The 24037-nt window shown below is 44.7% G+C and overlaps 1 protein-coding gene across 2 annotated transcripts in view; it reads right to left on the bottom strand.

Moving 5' to 3' along the window:
* CERS6 (ceramide synthase 6) overlaps positions 1-23726 on the bottom strand; it is a 344416-nt gene extending 320690 nt beyond the window's left edge. Inside the window, exon 1 of one of the 2 annotated variants that reach the window (XM_073633995.1) lies at positions 23249-23726. In XM_073633995.1, coding sequence (XP_073490096.1) covers positions 23249-23421 — 173 coding nt within the window. In that variant the 5' untranslated portion in view covers positions 23422-23726. The remainder of the gene's footprint in view (positions 1-23248) is intronic. The other variant, XM_073633994.1, reaches the window with a different exon arrangement.
* Between the last annotated feature and the right edge of the window lie 311 nt (positions 23727-24037).

Here is a 24037-nt window from a genome sequence, read left to right as displayed (position 1 = left end):
TTCAGTATAAAATAAAATTACACTGTTGCATACATGTAAAAACCAATGGCAAGGAAAAAGGGTACCTTATTCCCCCTTTAGCAGATTAAAGAGGCGTTAAAGTGTCTACCCACTGATTTTCTTTTGTTCTTGGTAGATGCTGGTAGATACTAAACTGGTTCTAAAGGCTTAAAGTTTTTTTTTTGTTTTTTTTTTTTACTTTAAGGTATTATTTGCAGGTGAAACACCTTAATAGTGCAGCCTCTCCCTCCCTACCATTATACTTAACTGAGCCTGATCTCGATACAACAATGTGCACAAGAGCAGTGGCTCTCTAGGCTCTCTCCCTTCCTATTGGCTCAAAGACAGCAGCAAGGAGCCATGACAGCCAGCGAGGAGGGAGCGGGGGAAGAGCTGAGGTGTGCTCTGTGTGTTAATGGACACACAGAGCTGGCTAAGGAGCAAATCTGCACAAGTAGCTTGCTATGGTGCTCACTTGGCAGGGGGGAGGTGCCAGAAGCGCCAAAAAGGGACCCAAGAAGAGGAGGAACGGAGCTGCACAGAGCAGGTAAGTATGACATGTTTGTTATTAAAAAAAACAAAAATAAGGGTTTACAATCACTTTAAAACACCTGACAATTTCTTATATCTATTGGTGATTAGAAAATACCTGCTGGTGAAGTATCCAATAGGAATAAAAAAACTAAGGGCTAACTTAGCCCACCAGGTCCTCCTATTATTAAAATATCCCTTTTGATAGAATGACTCCTTTTTTGTGACTTTAATATCTCTTAGTTTTAAATATTGCAGCTTTTTACTGTATAGGCATTCAGGCTCTCACAAGGATTCTGAATATGATTCAGTTATTTCTATAGTAGTAATATATTAGTGATGATCCGTCACTTACAATGTTGTCACATTGCCTAATTTATAAGATATCAGTGTGACACACGACTCGCATATCAATGCACAATCTGCATCCTTTATATACAGTATGTGTTTCAGAATTCAAACAGCAGCTACAGTATATCAATCTAATCTCATCAGAATAATATCATATCTCCCGTAACCCCCTACTGAATATTAATGACACTCATTAAATTTGTGTACAGGCAAGGCAAGCCAGTATTCTGAGACTGCATATTAATCGATGGCCAAATGAATGTAACTTCCAACAATAGGCTCTCTATCATTAGCAAAACTCTGCCATTTAATTCATCCCTTTTCTACTGCGCTTAGCAGAAGCTGAGAGCTTTGTGACCGCAGGGCATATTACACTAGCCAGACATCCCCCTGTCATGAGTTGTTATCTTTCAGCTTAGACTTAGTCAAGAATCCACAAAGTTAGTAGACCAAGTTGTGGAATATCATGCGGCTTGCTGCTGCAGACATCTGTTTTGGATGGAGCCGAGCCACCCAGGATCTGGACAGAGAGAACCCTTCACTAAGGAAAAAAAAGGCCAAAATTACTGTAAATTAAAAGTAAATTCAAGTCAGAGTTTCAACACATCTACTGAAGGACATGAGTGACTCCAGATAACTTAGGGAAGGTACACTGAAATGGGGAACACCATCACTGATAAATACAGTGTAACATACCGTTTTGTTACATTGCAATTCCTTGCATTTGTTACATACAGATGATAGGCTTTTCCTGTAGTCTGCTCTCTAACAAACCTGCAAAGTGAAAGGAAATTTTTAAAATAAAATTCCTATCAAATCACTGATTAATCACTCACTAACTGTAATTCACTAATTCATCACCTATTTCTCCTTAAAGCGATACTGAACTCTGCAAAATTCTCACCTCCACCTTCCAGCAATGTAATGGTTGCATCCCTACCTGGCCGCTTTCATCTTTTTTCCAGAGTACTTCCAGGTGTCGGGTTTTTGATCTCTTGATTGGCCAGCTTGGGATGACTTCAACACACTCATGCACACAGTACAGCAGCCATCTTGGAACAGCCAGAGGCATATCATTCATTCAAAGGCCATGAGCAGGCAGGTGAGTGTGTCTTATTGCAGAAGAGATATGACAAGAGCTACCTGCTCCCACTTTTGATCTTTTTGAATGGTTACTTTGAATAAAACCTTTGGATGCTATTTGAAGATCCATGGTGTGCTGGCAAATATGTTGTCACGATCAGGGGTCAGGCTCAGAGACCAGTAGCTATAGCAGTAGGGGGACTCCCACCAACCTGCAGGATAGGTATACAAGCAGGTCACCCTGGTAGATGACATGGGCTCAGCTGAGGTGTAGGGTCTAAGTACCAACCGGTATTCACCAGACCTCCTGATGGTGGGGATGGGCTTTGCTGTGTGTTAGTACCAGACTGCGGTCCTCAGGGTCGCCCAACCAGGAGATGAGAAAGCCGGGGTTCAGTAGTGGATATAACGGGTAGGGATCAAACAGAAGCATAGTCAGTAAACAAGCCAAGGGTTGTTAACAAGTGATTGCAGGTTGGGATCAAGCAATAGCATAGTCGAGGAACAAGACAACGGTCGGTAACGAGTGGCAGCAAAGATATGGAAGACAAGAGTGAGATACTGGCTGAAGAGAGCACAATAATCTGGCAAACAAGAAGTGCAGAGACATGGCTTAAGTCAAGAAGTTCATGGGAGGAGCAAAGAGTTCAAGGTTAAGCAGAAGTCAAGGTACAAGGCTGGGTTGTCCAATGGATAAGACTGTCCAGCATCTCAGATAGCCCTGGCGATAAGAGTCATTGCCAGACACAGCACAGTTCCCAGGTTCAAGAACAGGCCATGACATTTGTACACTGAAGAGAATTTTGGAGGGCCCTTGGGACCATGGGACTAGTAGTCACTAACAGAAAAACCGGAAAGGAAGTTAAGTAATATCTAAACAAACATGAAATCCTTCATATGTGGGGAGAATGGGGGGGGGGGGGCTGATCTGTAAATTCTTACCTTTAGATTGTAAGCTCTTACGAGCAGGGCTTTCCTGACTATCCTGTATTGAATTATATTGTAACTCTACTGTCTTCCTTAATATTGTAAAGCTCTGCACGAACTGTTGGCGCTTTACTGTATAAGAATAATAACAACATAGGCACCAGGATTTACAAAGTTGTGTCATTTCTGAGCCAGCATCTCAATGCAGAATGTAGATGATGACCTCGAATAATGCCTGAGCAAAAAAGACACCATCCTTCTGGTGAGGAAAGCAGATGAAGGCATTGTCATCTGGATTACTGTGATCTCCGTGATACCTGCAAATGTTAACACATGCACCAGTATGAAAAATATATCTTAAGGTAGATCCTCTTTCATAATAAAAATACCTTTTAATATGCGGGGCTCATGCCAGACTCTTCTAACAGGTTTCTCAGCAATGCTCTGAGGTGCTGCAGGATTTTGTCTATCCCAGTAGAGCTAAGTACAGCAATTTCACCATAACCATCAGGCAGCTCTGAGAGCAAGTATTACATGAAACCTACAGCCGACGTATGCAAACTAGCAGAATGATGGATGATTACAGTTGTCCGCAGGAACCCTGAAGAGCAGCTTTGTGTCGCCGAAACAAGTTTTAGTCACTAAATAGCAAAAAGCATCAATTAATGTTTTCCAGATTGGAGAACGCTGATTTGTGATTGAATACCCCAGCAGGCCAATCACAAGGACAGACATGTAAATGAAAGAAAAATGTCTGTAGCAATTACAGCTATTAAGCAAGTAATAGATTTTCAGTGTGTTATTATTAGTTTTTACACCCACAGAAAACAAGGCCTATCAGCTGTGCCATATTATAGTTTTGAATAAAAAGCATCCTATTAGGTATAGACTGAATGCAATCAGAACACGTCTCAAAATACACCGGGGCTCATTTATCTGCACCTGTAAACAAAAGGAAGTAATGCCCATAGCCACCAATTAAAATACCTCTCCCTTTCAACCAGTGTAGTATAAGTCCTTATGTACAAAGGCGACTAGGGGAGGGCAGTAAAAATAAATGGCTGAGCTGTGGTTTTGCATCCCCCAACCATCCTGCTGCAACTTAACATCACCACTGCTGCAGATTTTTTTTTTTTACCAAAGGTCACATTTGATATGCAGTATTGCAGCCAAATGTGACCTATTCAAGTGAATGTGGGTGCACCACAACCACCTTAAGCAACCATAAGTAATGCATGCGGTGGCGGCACAATGCTGTGGGCTTTCAAGGGTCAAAACAGGCGTTCTAAAGGCTTCAAGCTGCCTGTCAAATGTAGGGGGTGCCAATGATGGCTTCAAGTGTGAACGAGCCCTAGGGGAATGAAATGTTGTAAAGAAAATCTATCCTCACTGACAAAAGCAAACAGTCAAATTGGGACTGCTACATAAAAAATGAACCAGAACAATTTTAGTTTCATGTTTCTAAGCCTACCTTATGCATAAATAAGTTAAGATAAGTAGATAACAGATGAGACTGACTTAATTGGTACAGAAGAAGGACTTTTTCCCCATTTACCTTTAGTGCGCCTTTATGCCTTAATAATATAGACACAAGCCCATCAGATCCAGAGTTGTCCTGTTCTCATGCAATGCTGTTCTCCTACAGGTCCTATCCCGCACCACCATCTTCTTTCTTAATATCAAGGGGACCCGGCTATCTATTCCTGGTTCTTAAAAAGACAGTAATGAAAAGAGGATAGTAATGCCTCCTGGGTTATCAACATCACACATCCAAGGAGGCATTACTATCATCCATTCAAAGAACCATATGTAAACAGGCATAGTGCCAGATCTGTGTCTGCACATGGGCAACATCCGGTGCCACCCCTGTTCACAAGAATAGAAAGTTAAAAAAAATTAAAGTTCAGCTTTTATTTTTGAGTAAAGGTCTACTTTAATATTACCAACATTGTTTAAAAGTCTTTATAATTAAAAAGATATAATAAAACAAATAGCCCTTTAAAGTGGTTCTAAAACCAAAACTTTTTTTACTTTAATGCTCTCCCTGCATTTATGTAAAAAAAATGTGTATTTCCTCCGCCACCTCCCTAAACACTTGCCTGAGTCCTCTTTCGATCCACTGCTGTTCCCATCTGCAGCCAGGCTCTCCCCTCTTCCTCTTCTCACTGGACACAAAAGCAGCAGTGGGAGATATTGGCTTCTTTTGCTGTCAATCAAATGCTGTAAGGAGGAAGTGAGGGATGGGGCTGAGCAGGGTTGTGTGTGTCTATAGACAAACACAGCCCAGCTCTGGTGCGTGCCTGCACAAATACCTCCATAGCAGCCGGCTTGCTATGGGGTAACTCATCACAGAGAAGGAGGAGTGAAAAATGCCAGCAGGGGACCCCAATAGAGAAGGTAATAGACCGCTCTGTGCAATACCATTGCACAGAACAGGTAAGTATAACTTCTTTTTTATTTAAGGGGGAAAAGAATGAACCTGTATAACCACTTTAACTATAGCAGCTATGTTACAGATCGTAGTATCAAAGCAGTTAAAGCAAGGCCAAAACGTGTTGCCCATGAAAACCAATCACATTCCCTCTTGAAGGGGATAATCTGACTGATTGTTATAGGCAACACACAGCAAAAAAGGCCATCTACCTTTGCATCAAATAGCCAGAATGTATGGGTCATCTTTACAACACACACTACATTTATACGCAGCACATAAAATGTGTTACTCTCCAGCAGATTCTACAGAAGGTGCCTAACTAGACTGCTGAGTATGTTCTATGACAGCTGAATAGATGGTGGTTTTAATAAGGTGCTATTGGCAACCCCATTTTGTTGACACATATTTATAAAGGGGTCCAGTAGTCGGCCCAGGTAATGATCCCAGTCAAGTCAGATGATCTGTATGAAATCAGGCATTATTGAGCATGGGGGTTATACGTTAATTTAACATCACAGACATCGCATTCATTATAAGTGGAGAGGTGAGAACATTTTGGAGATCCAAGAAAGATCTACATACTTTTCTTAGCTATGGGGACCAAAAGTTCTTTTATTCAGTGCTAAATTTATTTTATTACATCAGTGCTTCCTAAATTATAAAACAGATCCTAACTACCATGGTAAAAAGTCTAACTCTAGATGCTATTTTAAATTTATATGCAGAACTGCCTTAGAGGGAAATATACTTACTCAAAAAAGAACTGACTGAAGAAAAATAGAGGTAGCAGGCAGACCTAAAGATAATACAGACCTAAAGATAATACATGGCCACATATACACAAAAACATTCTTAAAAATGCAATAAATTAGCTTTAAAACAAACCTTCACTGTCCTCTGTAGCTGCAGATACTGTGAATAAAATCATCCTCAAAATCCTTTATGTCCAGTCTCTCAACAGCTCAGCTCCTCCATCTCCCCACACCCACCAGTGACATTTGAGCTCACCCTGTTTCCTCTGACAGCAGCCATCTGGCAGCCTTCCGATTTTTAGCTACACATTACATTTTGCTTAGCCCATCGAGAAATATTATATATCAAAAATAATACAGAGAAAGTAAGTGAACTTATCAACGATGGCAAGGCTTCACAAGAGGACGTATGGTTATGGATGTACCGTATAACTATAATACAGGATACAAAAGGTCTATTACAATGACCTACATAGTGCAAGCCACCAACCCTGGTCCTTTGCTAATGTTAACTGCCCATTTGAACCCCTTTCACTGGTTTATTTTTCCAGTCTGCACAAGAGAAGAAAAAAAAAAAAGACGAGCAAGAAAGACAAATTAACAAAGAAAAAGAAAAGGGGTAGAAAAGATTATATGGACAGAAAAACCACCATGTTAATCAACAAATCTGAGGCCAAAGAAAACAGGATCAGAATAATCTGAGCTGAGAACTTCAATGAGAATTGACTCGTTTTGGACATAATGTGCCGAGAAAAGCATTATGAGTTTGCCCCAAAGTGAAAATGAATAAATCATACAAATTTCAAGATGTTCACTTAATTGTTGAAGTACTTTATTAGCCAGGACACAAAAATAGGGTTTGAGCTACAAGGAATTGCCCCACATTGGACACATTTTCTAGAAAAGAACACAGACATATTGAAGTGCTAAATGTGGTAAGTTCTTCTCGAATACAAAAGAAATAGTGTTTAAAAGCAATACCAGGATAGCTAAGAGCATAATAAGCACTGTTTGAAGATAATGAACAGGGTGTACATCTTTATTACAAGAAATAATGTAAAGGGAGATATTAGATGTTTGAAATGCGGTTCATTACTTCCTGATTGAAATCATATGATACATCCATAGGGTTAGCTTAGAAATGTTTGGAATAAATTAGCAGAGTGATTTGGGAAACTAAATTGGAAGAAGTTGTACTCTGCTTTAAGAAAATAGCATTTTTGGACCTGATTCTGGGTCCTGGTAAGGATGTAATAATAATTTCAATCCTGGTGGCCTTGAAAATTATATTGAGTAGGAGGTTGAAAACATGTCCCCCTCGGGTCATTGCTGTACAGAAGCAAATGTCTCATTACATTATATCAGAGTTTTACAATTATATGTGTGAGAATCCTCAGTCGAGTAATGGAAAGTTCATTAGGAGTTGGTGTAAGTTCCTGGATAAATATTGGCTTCAGCAGATAGTAGGATGTTATTATAGTACTATGAACTAAATCTTTAATGTTTTACGACGAGTGAGATCTTTTTTTATACTTTTTCAAATAAAAGATTAAAAAAAAAGACAGGTGTTGGATAATGAATTCTTAGAGCAGTGGTGGCATGGAAGTCATGTCTGCACACTTTAATAATAAAATAAGTTATAACTTAGATACTCTGTATTGCTCTTTATTCAGAGATCCATTGTGCGCATGTGCAGAAATTGCTGAGTACAGTAGTGTTAGAATTGAAGGATGATGCATTATGGAACAAGGCGCCTGGGTGGGAAATACGGGCAATGAGAAGGAGAAGCAGTGTAGGAGAAAAGGTTTTCTTATTAGCACTTGTTAGTTCTGAAGCAGCTTGTCTTGGTTTTTGCCATACGTGTCCTAGTTCTACTTTATAGAATCCGTTGAGAAGAACAATGGAAGGTAGAAACAGAGGATAAAGCTGCACTAAAATTAAATCAAGAGAATCTGAGAATCTGAATTGTACACTGTACACAAACACTGTACTCAAATATATTACACATTATATTTTGAGACAGCTATAGCTTTCTTTTGGTGGTATTCAATAGTCATTGGGTTTTCTTATGTTTCACTATAAAAAGGACAAAAGATGAACATTTTTTAAAAAGCCCTGCTTCCCTTGCTTTCTGTTATAAAACGTATCAAATAGAAATGCCAGGGCATTACAAACACCCCCAAATTACCCCTTTTTGGAAAGCAGACACCCCAGGTGATCTTATTCTTTTGGCACAATTTTTTGGAAATGAAGAAACATGCTGGTATTGAGAGGGTTAAAACATGGAGCTTGGTAATGATTGAACAGATACTGTACAACATAGGTTATACACAGAGTGAAGAATGTATGAAGATGAGGGGGTTAAAGTGAATCTAAAGCCTTAAGGTTTTTCACCTTAATGTATTTTATGCATTAGGGCGAAAAACCTTCTGTGCTTCAGCTGCCCCCCAGACCCCCCTTTTCCTTACCTGAGCTCATCCGAACTAGCGATGTGCATGAGCATAGCAGCTCCCGCCACTGTCTCTCTCCTCATTGGACAGATTGATAGCAGCGGGAGCGACTGGCTCCAGCTGTTGTCAATTAAATCCGGTGACATGGGAGTGGGGGGTGGGCCGAGTCCACTGTCTGTGTCACTAGATGCAGCAGCGGGACTCGGAAATGAGCACACACTGGTGAGCCACTCCTCTTCATCGGTGCCCCCCCAGGAAAAGCCACTTTCCCTGGGGGGGGGGGGGGGGCACCAATGAAGAGGAGGGGCCTGGAGCGCCAGCAGGGGACCCCAGAAGAAGAGGATCGGGGCTGCTCTGTGCAAAACCTTTGCACAGAGCTGGTAAGTATAGGCATGTTTGTTATTTTTATATTTAAAAAACACAGCTTTACAACCACTTTAATGTGCAGAATAAGGGATCTGAAGGGTTCATTTACAGTCACGTACAGACTCAGGCTGGAGATCAGATGTGTAAGCAAAGAGGGGGACCATAGGAAAGGATTACAAAAATATCTCATAGTAAAGTAAAATTAATGAATGGATTAGCAGCTGATCCATTCATTCATTTCCCGTTCATGGATTACTACTGTTTCCTCTTACCACAGAGGAAGGGCAGGGATTAACAATGTAAATAGTAGTTGCATTTGTGATCACTTTTATTGGTCACAGAAATTATATTGTACAGAGCTACTCAGATCGGCTCTGTACACTGTGTCTGTGAACCAAGCTGTCTACTGGCAATTTGGTTCACCGTCATTAACATGCGCAATGGTCTACTACAGGCAAATTCTCTTGCGGTATTTATAAAGGGCACTAGAGAAAAGGTCCACCACTCCACCATCCATAATTATGAGGCTGTAGTGTACTTGGTAAAGAGTTTGTAAACCTCCATTTTCAAGTTGTACCTACAGTATAGGTAAGCCTATAATGAGGCTTACCTATAGGTACAGTAAATATCTCCTAAACATGTGTCGTTTAGGAGATATTTACTTTGTACTGCGCCGATGATGTAATTGGCGCATGCGCTGGGAAGAAACGGCCCTCCGTGCCGCTTCTTTACTAGCGAGTGCCGTGACTGGCGGCTCCGATGTGCATGCGCGGGAGTGACCTCACGCGACTCCAACCAATCACAGAGCTGGAGTCCGTGGCCCCGGAAGGAAAAGAGACGAACATGGATGTGGGGGCAGCGCAGCAGGGACTCACGCGACTCCGACCAATCACAGAGCTGGCCCCGGAAGGAAGAGGGGCGAACATGGATGCGGGGGCAGCGCAGCGAGGATAGCGCAGGCTTTGTTTGCAGGTATCACATAATGTGCTAGTATGCGATGCCCAGCTCCCGGGACACCTATCATTCTCTACTATTGCCTGGAGCAGTGTTTCTCAACTCCAGTCCTCAAGGCGCACCAACAGGTCATGTTTTCAGGATTTCCACTATTTTGCACAGGTGATTTGATCAGTTTCATTGCCTTAGTAATTACCACAGCTGTTTCATCTGAGGGAAATCCTGAAAACATGACCTGTTGGTGCGCCTTGAGGACTGGAGTTGGGAAACACTGGCCTGGAGCATAGATGACCTCCCTTCCTGGTCAGCACTCACAGCTGTGGGCACAGCACTTTATTCCCATACAGCTTGAGCGGGTCACACACACATATCTATATTCACAATGTAGATGTGTTGTCACCTTAAAATAATGACCAGTATATTAGATCATATAAAGCATTTTTCCCCTTCCTGTGGTCAAGATACTGCCGGCCCAAAATCAGCTTCACCGTCACTCAAGGCAAACAAAAACTTACCACATGCGTATCGGTTAAAACAAGATTTATTTAAAACCACACTCAAATTAAAATATGCACCTATTCCTCGGTGCACACAGGTAAACCACATCAATAATATGCCTTTAGCTCTATATACAGCCTTTAGCATAATGAAAACCTGTAATTCCGGCTACTTCCTGGTTGATGCCCGATGACGTCACTAAGCCCCGGGGCCTTTTTTCTGCAATTGCTCCCAAGGTCCCATGCACCCTGGGTGTTTGCCCAACTCTTCTAAACACCAGGAGAAAATCAGTGTCAAAAACGCGCTCAAAGCAGTGTTTAGCCGCCTTTAATCACATCCAGCGCTTGGCCATTAATTAATTTCATTAGTCTGAATATTCATTTATTCTGGCCATTGAAATGAATGAACGCTCAAGTGCTTGACATATCTAGCATTAACACACATTTAGATGTGTTTTTAGCAGTAAAATGTTTCTTCTCCTTCACACGCCGCCTCTGGGGTTTTGTTCTGTCTCTAAACGCCCCTGCCTCTAATTGCCTGCAAATGCCTATGTGTGCATGGACAAATACGCTAACATTGAGGGGCATTTAGAGGCAAACGCAAAAAGAAAAAAAGTAAAATTAATGTAAAACTTTATGTGTGCCTAAAATAGCCTAAAGCCTAAAAATAGCCTTCATAGCATGTGAGTGTTCCTAGGAACTCCTGTCTCTCACAGTTGTATATCTATAGTGTGATATTTAAAGCGAAGCTTCACCCAAAAGGGGAAGTTCCACTTTAAGGCCTCTGGTTTGTGAAATGGGGCTTTTGGGGAGGAGCGGGTACCCTATTTTTAAAGGTACCCGCTCCCAATTAGTCCCCCCCCCTTCATCCGGAAGTCTTCTGGGTCACATGACAGGTCCCAGAAGACTTTGGGACAAGTCACAAAGTGCAGCACCACTCTTGCATACGCACTGGGCACCCGCTGTGAAGGAGTAAGCCATCACAGCTAGGTGCCTATAGTAAAGATGCCGGCGCTGGCAAGGGAGGACACAGAGAGAACACGACTGGGGTGAGAACACTGCTGGATTGTGGGACAGGTGAGTGGCTGTTAATTAAAAGTCAGCAGCTACAGTTTTTGTAGCTGCTGACTTTTAATTTTCACTTAAGAGACTGGAGCTCCACTTTAAGGCACTGCTGCCTCTGACTGCTAGTTTTAGGAGATTTGAGTGGGATTTGATGATGTCACTACTGTGCTGCACACAGTTCTCCTTGCTGGAGGTTCTGAAATGAGGAAGTGAAGCCCTGCCTGTACTCAAAGATACAGTGTAGAACAAGGCAAGCCAGTAATGAGGAAAGATCAACTTCAGGGAGGCAACAGGTAATACTGGTGACTAGTCCTTCATCCTCTGCCTTCCTTTTTGACAGAGTCTCTAGAGTTTCTTTCCTCTTTGATGATCTGTTCTTGAGTTGTTCCAATTCTCATCCCCTCTCCCCTTTCCTAATTGCATACTTTTTTTCTATGTAAAAAGACAAATAAACTTTACCAAAACTAAGTAAACGTTAAATGATTTATCCTTTAATAAGCTCTAAGTTAATGAAAAGAATGAAAATTCGGAAGTAGAAAAAAGAATAATGTCAGTTTAGATTGTTACTACAGAAACTGCAGCAGCTGAATAGGCTATTTATCGAAAGAGAATAGCGTGGGTCTTATCACCTACACATAAGATGAGATGTTCTATACATGGTCCATCCTCCAGGGCTATACTGCTGCATCAAACAACGGCTGGTCATCTTTTCCACAGCCCTCTGTGAAAACTGTAATGCATGCCAAGACATTTTAGGAGATGCAACAAGCCTGTTCCCTCCCGCGCCACAGAATCATTCCTTTCAAGGATATCCATCTGATTAATTATGGCAGATCTGCAAAAACAATTAGCTGGTATTCTAATGATATGGCATTTGGCTTTAACTCTGCCTGTGCCAATGACTGTGCAAAAAGAAATCCTTTGTAGTGGCTTTTATTTTCCTCTCTAGATTAGCAACATCAAAGGAGACATGGAGATGACCTCTGTTAAATTTAGTATTGCTGAGGACTCCCAAGCAAATCTCACCTCCTACTGACAGTAATAGCACAATCTGTTGAAAGTGGAGATAGATTATCTGACCCCCACAGTCAGATCTGTCTTATTACAATAAGAACAAGCTGGAAGTAACAGCCAAATATATTCTCCATATACTATTCCCTGGTGGAGACTGCAAACTCCGCTACACCACCTGGCCATGTGCGTGATGGCGGGTCTACAATTAGACAATTTGTTAATTTTCTGTGCAACAGCACAGAGCAAACATTGACTTTCTTGGGTTATTCTTATTGGTCAAATTAAATACTACAGACATTCTATACATGCTCAAGCAATATACAGAGGTAACGTCATAGGGGATTGAGGACCAAACTTTGATTTTCAAATGTAATTTTGCATGGATGAATATCGCCTGTGATTCACCTGTGATTGTCCATGGACCATGAAGATATATGAGTCATCAGGAGGTCAATTACAAATGACTAACCAGTTGCACAATTGCTTAATCACAGACCTCAGGAACTTATATAACAGGTCATATTCGTGCACAGTGCTGGCTGGGATCTATTAAAGGGGAAACACTTGTTTTCATAGGTTATAATGGGTAGTTTTCTATCTTGCAAAAATAAATTGTCAACGTACCATAGAAATATGGAAGGTGTTTACTGACTTGGACTACAAGATTTAAGCTCTGTGGCTGTCATCCTCATCCTTGCTTTACTACCAAGTAAGCAACTGACCGCAAACAAAGTCAGAGAAGCCAGATCTCCCATCCTGCATACATGTATGTATTGTACACTTGCTTGTAGATTAGCAATTCATTACAATGACCCTGTCACTATGTCCACTCAGTTCACAGTGACACTGTCTTCATATAGCCCTGAACACTTGCCCAGTAACACTCCTTCACAGCGTTAGTATTCCCACCAGTCTCAGCCCCAGGGCTGAGAGATGTCAGAGCTTAGACGGTAGCATGATGTCATGGCACCCCTATATGCAACCTCCCTCCTATGTCATTGTTAGGGCTCTTTCACACTGGCAGATTCCTCCAGCAGAGCTGCCTGTTTAGGTGGGGATCTCTCTGCTGATCCCTGCTGAGCAGGCGGATGACAGGTCCGTGTCCACTCCACTGATGCAGAGCAGACACGGACACAGCGTGCTTTTCTCTATGGGTGGTCAGATGGAAACAAATCGCCTGTCTGTTTACATTCAGCTGTCATCTAATCTGATCCACCAGACGGATGGGGAACAGATTCCCCATCCGTCTGTTTTTGGTGGATAGGATCGGATCGGATGTCAACGGGTGTCAACAGACACCTGTCCGTTAACATCTGTTGCTCCATAGAGGGCAACAGATGGTCCGATCGGGTCTGCCTAAAAAACTGACAGGTGGACCCGATCGGTCTTCCCATGTGAAAGGGGCCTTAGGGGCTGGTGATTGCCCACATAGGCCAGATTGCTGTTACTTCGGGAGGTCACCTGCTCCCCAATATAACAGCACTGGAGATTGTATCTTTAAGCAAAAGTAGGCAATGTCACTGTACTGTCAGGTTCCCCTAAACAAGGCCATAACTAGATCTATAGCTGACCATGTATCTCATAAAGTGGTTGTAAACCTCAGACATAAAATATGAACAAAGCATATCCCTCTATAGTGTGTACTTGTCTCAATCCAGAGCACTACGTGTCATTTCTGTCTGCAGCTTCGCTCCTCTGCTATCAGCATGAATCACTTCTGACAGGTTTTCCTGACACCAAGAGAAAAAGGTGACAGGGGAGGGACCTCCAGCTGATTGACAGCCTCAGGTCTGTTCCTGTGTGCTGTGTGGAGGGAGTGTGTCCCTTCCCTCCAATCAGCTCTCAGAGATCTCTTCACTGAGCTCTGCAGTGTGTAAGGCTGGCCGGAGCAAATGTCTGTCCTGCAACTACGGGAATCCCTCCTGCCAGGTCATTATCTTCTCCCGGCGGGGAGGGCAGGGGAAGCTGTCACTGCCGGGGGAAGACAGTATTATTGCTAGCGGCTATAGCAGCCACTAGCAATAATTGCAGGTAAAACCCGGCATGCTAGTTGTACTTTTACTTGACCGATCAACTTCAGCCTGCCCAGACACGGTTCGAATTTTGGCCTGTTTCTGCCGAACCGGCCAAGATTCGAACCATGTGTGGCCTATCTATTTTCAGCTCCCCCCCCCCCCCCATTTCTGAAATCTCATACAAAATTAAGCCCTTTTCACACCAGTGCAGCTTTGAAATCGGGCTACTTTAGTTTGATTTTAAAGCTGCAGATCAGTGCAATATGGGCCTCTGATTTCATTGTGGCTTGCAACTTAATTTAACAGAGGTCAATGCAAGTGGCAATGAAATCACAAAAAAGTAGAGCAGGAGACGTTTTTAAATTCTCTGCAAATTGAGTCACAGTTATTTGAATTATTCCATTGCTAAATGTTGAATCGCATTACAAATTGCACTCGTGTGAACCAGGGCTTAAAATTCAGCAGTTTGAATGGCTGTGGGGGTGAGAAGACTGCAGATAAACATATACAACTTATGTAAGAGGATTTGTTTCATCTCTGTGTATCACCTGAGGCCGGTCACTTCACTGGGTATATGTAAGGGTTTACAACCACTTTAAAGGGCCTAAAATTATAGGGGGGCATTATAGCCTGGCTGCTAAATAATTCAGCTAAGCAACAGCATTTGGGATTACACTTCAGAAAATCAAATGTTCTCCATGTACAGTTCAGTCCCTTCTCATGGGAGCCATTAGTAGATTTTCATGTTAGAAGACTGTTCTTGAATGCTGAAAATCAACACAAACTATGAACTTTGGAAAGTCACAGGTCTTTTCATTATTTTGGCCTCACACCCTGTGCTGTTACACATCTAGTCTTAAACTGGGCATACATGAATTGAAATTCGGCCAGGCCACACAAATTTTGATCCATATATGAGCATGCGGATTGTACAGAAGTCGATCTACTGGTCAACCTCTGTACAAGCCTGTTGTGTTTTTTCCGATCAATCAGTGTCGCTGGCTATAACTGGCAGCACTGATCTTTGTATGCTGACGGCAGGGATGGCTCCTCATCATCAGAAAACAATAGAACGTGGATGATAGAATTGGACATTTTTTTTTATTGCTCAAACCACTGGTTGAACTAAAAAAATGATGAATGTATGGGCTCAGGGGCGTAACTACCACCATAGCGACCCATGCGGGCGCTATGGGGCCCGCAGCCAAGTGGGGCCCAGTGAGGATGAGAGCACTGCCGGCACAGTCTCCCAGCCAGGGGAAGAGAGAGGAGAGGAAGAGGCAAGCTGTGACCTGTGCCCAATGAAGCGTTGCCTGTGCCCAGTACAGCCTGGTCTGCCTGTGCCCCATACAGCCTCACCTGTGCAGAGGAAGAGGCAAGCCACCCGGATCAGCAGAGAGTTGAATTGTCCAATGTAATAGCTTTCATTAGAACTTCCAGTATTCCCGGGGCTCACGTCACATAGCTCCACCTCTTGGCCAGGCACCTTTGATAGACAGAACGCCAATCCAATGCGGGACTTGTGACGTCATCAAAGGCGTCAGGCCAAGAGGTGGGGCTATGTGACGATGAGCCCCGGGAAGACGGGAAATTCAAATGAAAGCTTTTACAGTGGGCAATCCCGCTCTCTGCTGATCCGGGTGGCTTGCCTCTTCCTCTGCACAGGTGAGGCTGTATGGGGCACAGGTCACGCTGTATGGGGCACAGGTCACGCTGTATGGGGCACAGGTCACGCTGTATGGGGCACAGGTCACGCTGCATTCGGCACAGGTCACGCTGCATTGGGCACAGGTCATGCTGTATGGGGCACAGGTCATGCTGCATTGGGCACAGGTCACGCTGCATTGGGCACAGGTCACGCTGCATTGGGCACAGGTCATGCTGTATGGGGCACAGGTCACGCTGCATTGTGCACAGGTCACGCTATATGTGGCACAGGTCACGCTGCATTGGGCACAGGTCACGCTGCATTGGGCACAGGTCATGCTGTATGGGGCACAGGTCACGCTGCATTGTGCACAGGTCACGCTATATGTGGCACAGGTCACGCTGCATTGACACTAGGGCAGCTGTGGGGGGGGCTGTTTGCAGGGGGGCCCCATACAACATTTTGCTATGGGGCCCTGCTATTTCTAGTTACGCCCCTGTATGGGCTACCTTATTAATTTAATTGTTAATTTAATTGTTTTATTAATGTGTGAAGCCATCAGTTTAACACTGTTTAATAAGGTGTGAGTTGGACCCTTATGGAGTCTTAAAGTGTCACTAAACCCACATCATAACAAAAAAGGTCAATAAATGGTGCATTACATGGTATTCATTCTCACTCACGTTACTATGAGATTTGTTTTCTTTACCCTGCAAAAATCCTGCTATCTTCCCCTACTGCCCATGCCCCCAATGCAGCTGGGGATTTTTCAGAGCAGTGGTGGCAGCTCTGCACATGCCCAGTTTTCAGTGAGTTTCTATGCTGAGCATTTCCTCCCTATCACATCTGAGCAGTCCATGTGACTATAGAATCACACATGTGGGAGTATACACAGTGGAAAATGACAGCCCACCCCCTCCCTCCTTCTCCATGCCCACTAACCAGCTAAGCAAAATGGTAATGGGATATTACATGTAGATTGATTGAGGCTTCACCTCCCTGTTATTCTAGCACACAGGGACACATCCACCCACACCATGTTATCGCCAAAAAAAAAATAAAGATTTGAATTCAAATATATATTTGTATGACATTTTAAAACAATTTTATTGATTTTAATGATTTATTTTTACTCTGTATCCCAAAGGCTGTTTTCTTTTTTTTTTTGGACATGTGACCACCAGCAGCAGAGCTCCTCCTGCTTATGTGTCCCTGCATACAGGCTGGAGAAGAAATGGGCCATGTGAGAGTTGTATATCGATTAGGAAAAAAGGTACTTAGATTTTTTTTTAATTAAAATAATTACAGTGCCATCATCCACATACAGAAATAGAAGGAACAATGTAAATTAAACAGTGTGTGTTTAGTATCACTTTAAATTCACTCTTGGAGGGGACCCAAAAATATCAGATGAGATACATCTTTTTTAGAATTACATTTTTAGAGGTACAAACCAATAGTATACTGACAGCCAAGGGCTAAAAAAAAACACAGCAATACTGTACATGAATGGCCTAGAAGGAACGCAGCCCCAGAAACGCACCTACCTGTACAACTTCTACAATGTAATTCAAGCAACCCGCAACTCTCTGCTGTCAGCACTGCAGCAGCTTCCTATTCAGTCTCCGCTGATGTCAAATTCATTCCAGGGACATCTGACTCTCAGCACAAACACATTGGACATCTTCAAGAAAAATGAGAGGGGCAGCTCAGCCAAGCTGACATTTGACCCAGGGGTGTATGCTGGGGGGCGGAATCCCCAGATAACCACTTCTGTTCACCTGGGACTTCCATCATCCCTGCAACCGGCTGTATTAGGAGTGTCACTTCTACTGCTGCAAACCTCATATATGATTAACAGGTCTTGTGCAGGTCCCTAGTCAAGCTCTGGTTCTATTTTTTCCTTGTTTTATTTTTTCTACAAAACTCTGGTGCAACAATGTATCTCTGAGATCTATGGGGATTTGAGTGTATCTTTTCAAACACAAGTGGGCTTTGATCCATGTAGAAGTGTTTATAAATACATATACAGTATAAATACATAAACAGGGAGCTGTGTATCAATGTGGAGCTTGCTGACAAAAAAAAAAAACTAATAAAAATAAACAAACAAAAGAGCCTTCCACAGGTGAGAGGAGCTCAGAGTACAGATCCTCCCTGAGATAGATGAAGTGCTGTACTTTATACAAAACTATTCACAAATACTCATACCAAGATCATGATTTGTAATGAAATGAATCTATCAGTCAGGGGGACAGTGATGATCAGCACTGCAAATAATAATAATAATAATAATAATAATGATAATAATGCAAGCAGTTCAAGAACAAAATCTCAGGGCAACCCTGAATACCAGACATTGTCCCTGGAAATTAGAGGCAGGCAGTCTATACCAAGCATTGTCCCTGGAAATCATGGGAGACAGCTCATACAAGAAGATGTCCCTGGAAATCACAGGCTGGCAGCTTATACACTAAGGTGTCCCTGGAAATGCAGACAAAACACTGTCCTCGGAAATGCTGGCAGCCAATACAAGACATTGGAAATAGAGACAGCCTATACAACACACTGTCCCTGCAACTGCAGAAGAGCCATAAAAGACACTGTCCCTGGAAATTCAGACAATCCATACAACACACTGTCCCTGGAAATGCAGACAGACATACAACACACTGTCTTATGCTGCATACACACGGCCGGACTTGCCAATGGGCTAAACTCCGTCGGCATTTCCGAGGGAAACATTTAGAACATGTTCTATATCTGAGTCCGTCGGAAATGCCGACAGAAAAAGTCCGATGGGGCATACACACGGTCGGAATGTCCGACCAAAGCTCCCATCAGACTTTTTCTGTCGGGAAGTGCGGCCGTGTGTACGCGGCATTAGCTTATACACTAAGGTGTCCCTGGAAAGGCAAACAAAACACTGTCCTTAGTAATGCTGGCAGCCAACACAAGACACTGTCCCTGGAAATGCAGACAGACTATACAAGACACTGTCCCTGGAAATGAAGATAACCCATACAAGACACTATCCCTGGAAATGCAGACAGACTATACAAGACACTGTCCCTGGAAATGAAGATAACCCATACAAGACACTATCCCTGGAAATGCAGACAGACTATACAAGACACTGTCCCTGGAAATGCAGACAACCCATACAAGACACTGTCCCTGGAAATGAAGATAACCCATACAAGTCACTGTCCCTGGAAATGCAGACAGACTATACAAGACACTGTCCCTGGAAATGAAGATAACCCATACAAGACACTGTCCCTGGAAATGCAGATAGCCCAAACATGACACTGTCCTGAAATGCAGACAACCCATACAAGACACTGTCCCTGGAAATGCAGACAACCCATACAAGACACTGTCCCTGGAAATGCAGACAACCCATACAAGACACTGTCCCTGGAAATGCAGACAGCCTATACAAGACACTGTCCCTTTAAATGCAGACAGCCTATACAAGACACTGTCCCTGGAAATGAAGATAACCCATACAAGACACCGTCCCTGGAAATGCAGACAGCCTATACAACACACTGTCCCTGTAAATGCTGACAACCCAAATTAGGCACTGTCCCTGGAAATGCAGACAGCCCAAAGGAGACATGTCCCTAGAAATCAGGAGAAGACAGTCCATAAACAACAATGTCCCTGGAAATGAAGAGCAGACAGCCCATACAAAAAACTGTCCCTGGGAAATTAGAGCCAGGCAGCTCATACAAGACATTGGGGTTTATTTACTAAAGCAAATCCACAAGTGCACTTTAAAGTGCAGTTGCTGTAGATCTGAGGGGGACATGCAAGGAAAATAAAAAACAGCATTTTAGCTTGCACATGATTGGATGATAAAATCAGCAGAGCCTCCCCTCATTTCAGATCTTCCCCTCAGATCTACAGCGACAGCACTTCCAAGTGCACTTGTAGTGTAGAGTGGATTTGTCTTTAGTAAATCAACCCCAGTGTCCCTAAAAATCAGGAGCAGGAAGGCTGCACAAGACATTGACCCTAGCAATTCAGACGGCCCATACAAGACACTGTCACTGGAAATGCAGACAGTCCATACAAGGAATTGTCCCTGGAAAAGTAAACAGGCCATACAAGACTCTGTCCCTGGAAATCAAAGGCAGACAGTCCATACAAGACATTATCCCTGGAAATGCAGCCATTTGAGGGATGCTGGTGCTGGAGTGCTCCCTGCACTCCGGTAAAAGGATGGGGATAAGTTTGGGGCTCCCTACACTCCGGCATATTATCAGGATGCGGCTCCCTGCACTCCAGCATGTTATCAGGATGGGGCTCCCTGCACTCCAGCATGTTATCAGGATGGGGCTCCCTGCACTCCGGCATATTATCAGAATGGGGCTCCCTGCACTCAGGTATATTATCAGGATAGGGCTCCCTGCACTCCAGTGTAAGGATAGGGCTCCCGGCACTCCAGCATATTATCAGGATGGGGCTCCCTGCACTCCTGTATAAGGATGGGGCTCGCTGCACTTCAGCATATCAGGATGGGACTCCCTGCACTCCAGGATATTATCAGAATGGGGCTCCTTGCACTCTAGTATATTATCAGGATGGGGTTCCCTGCACTCCAGTATATTATCAGGATGGGGCTCCTGACACTCCAGGATATTATCAGGATCTGGCTCCCTGCACTCTGGCATATTATCAGGATGGGGCTGCCTGCACTCCAGCATGTTACCAAGATGGGGCTCCCTGCACTCAGGTATAAGGATGGGGCTCCCTGCACTCCAGTATAAGGATGGAGCTCCTTGCACTCTGGCATATTATCAGAATGGGGTCCCTGCACTCTGGTAAAAGGATGGGGCTCCCTGCACTCCGGTTATAGTGATGGGGCTCCCTGCACTCTGGTATTATATCATGATGGGGCTTCCTGCACTCAGGTATAAAGATGGAGCTCCCTGGGTATAATGGTGGGGCTACCTGCACTCCGTTATATATCAGGATGGGGCTCCCAGTACTCAGGTCAAAGAACTAAACTCCCTGCACTCTGATATACTATCAGGATGGGGTTCCCTGCACTCTGGCATATTATCGGGATTGGGGGCTCCCTGCACTCCAGTATAGTGATGGAGCTCCCTGCACTCCAGTGTAAGGATGGGGCTCCCTGCACTCCTGTATAAGTGTGAAGCTCCCTGCACTCTGTCTCGGGCATATTATAAGGATGGGGCTCCCTGCACTGCAGTATAGGGATGGAGCTCCCTGCAATCAGGTACAGTGATGGGGCTCCCTCCACTCAGGTATAGTGACGGGGCTCCTTCCTTGCACTCTGGTATATTGATTGGGGCTCCCTGCACTCCTTTATAGTGATGGGGCTTCCTGCACTCCGATATAGTGATAGGGCTCCCTGCACTCCTATATAGTGATGGAACTCCCTGCACTCCGGTATAGTGATGGGGCTACCTGCACTCCAGTATAGTGATGGAGCTCCCTGCACTCCGGTATAGTGATGGAGCTCCCTGCACTCTGGTATAGTGATGGGGCTCCCTGCACTCCGGGTATAGTGATGGGGCTCCCTGCACTCTGGTATAGTGATGGGGCTCCCTGCACTCCTATATAGTGATGGGGCTCCCTGCTCCTCGATATAGTGATGGGGCTCCCTGCACTCCGGGTATAGTGATGGGGCTCCCTGCACTCTGGTATAGTGATAGGGCTCCCTGCACTCCGGTATAGTGATGGAGCTCCCTGCACTCCGGTATAGTAGTGGGACTCCCTGCACTCTAGTATAGTGATGGGGCTCCCTGCACTCCCATATAGTGATGGAGCTCCCTGCACTCCGGTATAGTGATGGAGCTCCCTGCACTCCAGTGTAAGGATGGGGCTCCCTGCACTCCTGTATAACTGTGAAGCTCCCTGCACTCTGTCTCTGGCATATTATAAGGATGGGGATCCCTGCACTGCAGTATAGGGATGGAGCTCCCTGCAATCAGGTACAGTGATGGGGCTCCCTGCACTCAGGTATAGTGATGGGGCTCCTTGCACTCTGGTATTTTGATTGGGGCTCTCTGAACTCCTTTATAGTGATGGGGCTCCCTGCACTCCGGTATAGTGATGGGGCTCCCTGCACTCCTATATAGTGATGGAACTCCCTGCACTCCGTTATAGTGATGGGGCTACCTGACTCCGGTATAGTGATGGGGCTCCCTGCACTCCGGTATAGTGATGGAGCTCCCTGCACTCCGGTATAGTGATGGGGCTCCCTGCACTCCTATATAGTGATGGGGCTCCCTGGTCTCCGATATAGTGATGGGACTCCCTGCACTCCGGGTATAGTGATGGGGCTCCCTGCACTCCGGTATAGTGATGGGGCTCCCTGCACTCCGGTATAGTGATGGGGCTCCCTGCACTCCGGTATAGTGATGGGACTCCCTGCACTCCGGTATAGTGATGGGGCTCCCTGCACTCCGTTATAGTGATGGGGCTCCCTGCACTCCCATATAGTGATGGAGCTCCCTGCACGCTGGTATAGTGATGGGGCTCCCTGCACTTTAGTGATGGAGCTCCCTGCACTCCGGTATAGTGATGGGGCTCCCTGCACTCCGGTATAGTGATGGAGCTCCCTGCACTCCGGTATAGTGATGGGGCTCCCTGCACTCCGTTATAGTGACGGGGCTCCCTACACTCCTATATAGTGATGGGGCTCCCTGCACTCCGATATAGTGATGGAGCTCCCTGCACTTTAGTGATGGAGCTACCTGCACTCCGGTATAGTGATGGAGCTCCCTGCACTCCGGTATAGTGATGGAGCTCCCTGCACTCCGGTATAGTGATGGAGCTCCCTGCACTCCGATATAGTGATGGAGCTCCCTGCACCCCGGTATAGTGATGGGGCTCCCTGCACCCCGGTATAGTGATGGGGCTCCCTGCACCCCGGTATAGTGATGGGGCTCCCTGCACTTTAGTGATGGAGCTCCCTGCACTCCGGTATAGTGATGGAGCTCCCTGCACTCCGGTATAGTGATTGAGCTCCCTCCACTCCGGTATAGTGATGGAGCTCCCTGCACTCCGGTATAGTGATGGAGCTCCCTGCACTCCGATATAGTGATGGAGCTCCCTGCACTCCGGTATAGTGATGGAGCTCCCTGCACTCCGGCATATAATCAGGATGGGGTTCCCTCTCACCTCTCGAAGAAGAGTCGGATCATGAAGATGCAGACCGCCAGGGGGATGGCCAGATAGAGGTCCTCCGCCTGGGGGAAAGTCGCCTCTTCTGTGTTCTTCAGATCCGCCCAGGTGACATTGTGCGGCAGCCAGAACCTCTCATTCCAGAACCAGAGCAGGACACCTGAGGCCATATTGATGATGAGTCGCTGTGATGCTGATGCTGCGCCTCCTCTTCCTCCTCTCTACCTGCTGCAGCCGATGGATGTGTGATGGTGGGGAGGAACAATGCCGACACTTGTCTCTGGGAAGGAGCTGGGACTAATCAGCACTGCCTCTATTCTTCCTTCCAGCCTTCCTTGTCATGGAAGGGGCGGACTCTGCACACACACAGCTGCCAGCCCTGCGAGCATGCCATTCATTGGGCTGAGCCTGGTGTCCTTTATTGGGCGATGCTGCACCCAGTCTATGGAAAGCTGCAGAGGAGCCGCTGCCTGCGAGCATAGGAGAGGTCACAGGAGTTTAGCTTGCAGATCAAAGATGACTTTCCGGTCTGGCAAGCTTCTTCAGAGACTGCAGACGGGTGTGCAAGGCAGCTTATTAACATGGAGGAACCATTAAAAATAACTTTCAAGCTGCATGCACACTTGTGTAACACACAAACGCACAAAATCGCACAATTTTCCACACCTTCGTGAAATGCATATCGTGCTTGCAATGCCATTTGTTGTTAATGGCACCCCAGATGGAGCAATGATGCACAGCTTTGCACATGGCGAAAAAATGTGCAAAGATCTAAAAGGTACTTGA

The sequence above is a fragment of the Aquarana catesbeiana genome, linkage group LG06, assembly GCF_042186555.1.
Source record: "Aquarana catesbeiana isolate 2022-GZ linkage group LG06, ASM4218655v1, whole genome shotgun sequence".
Classification (NCBI taxonomy): domain Eukaryota; kingdom Metazoa; phylum Chordata; class Amphibia; order Anura; family Ranidae; genus Aquarana; species Aquarana catesbeiana.
Note: the sequence above shows the minus strand (reverse complement) of the source record. Positions and strands in the feature narration are given on the sequence as shown.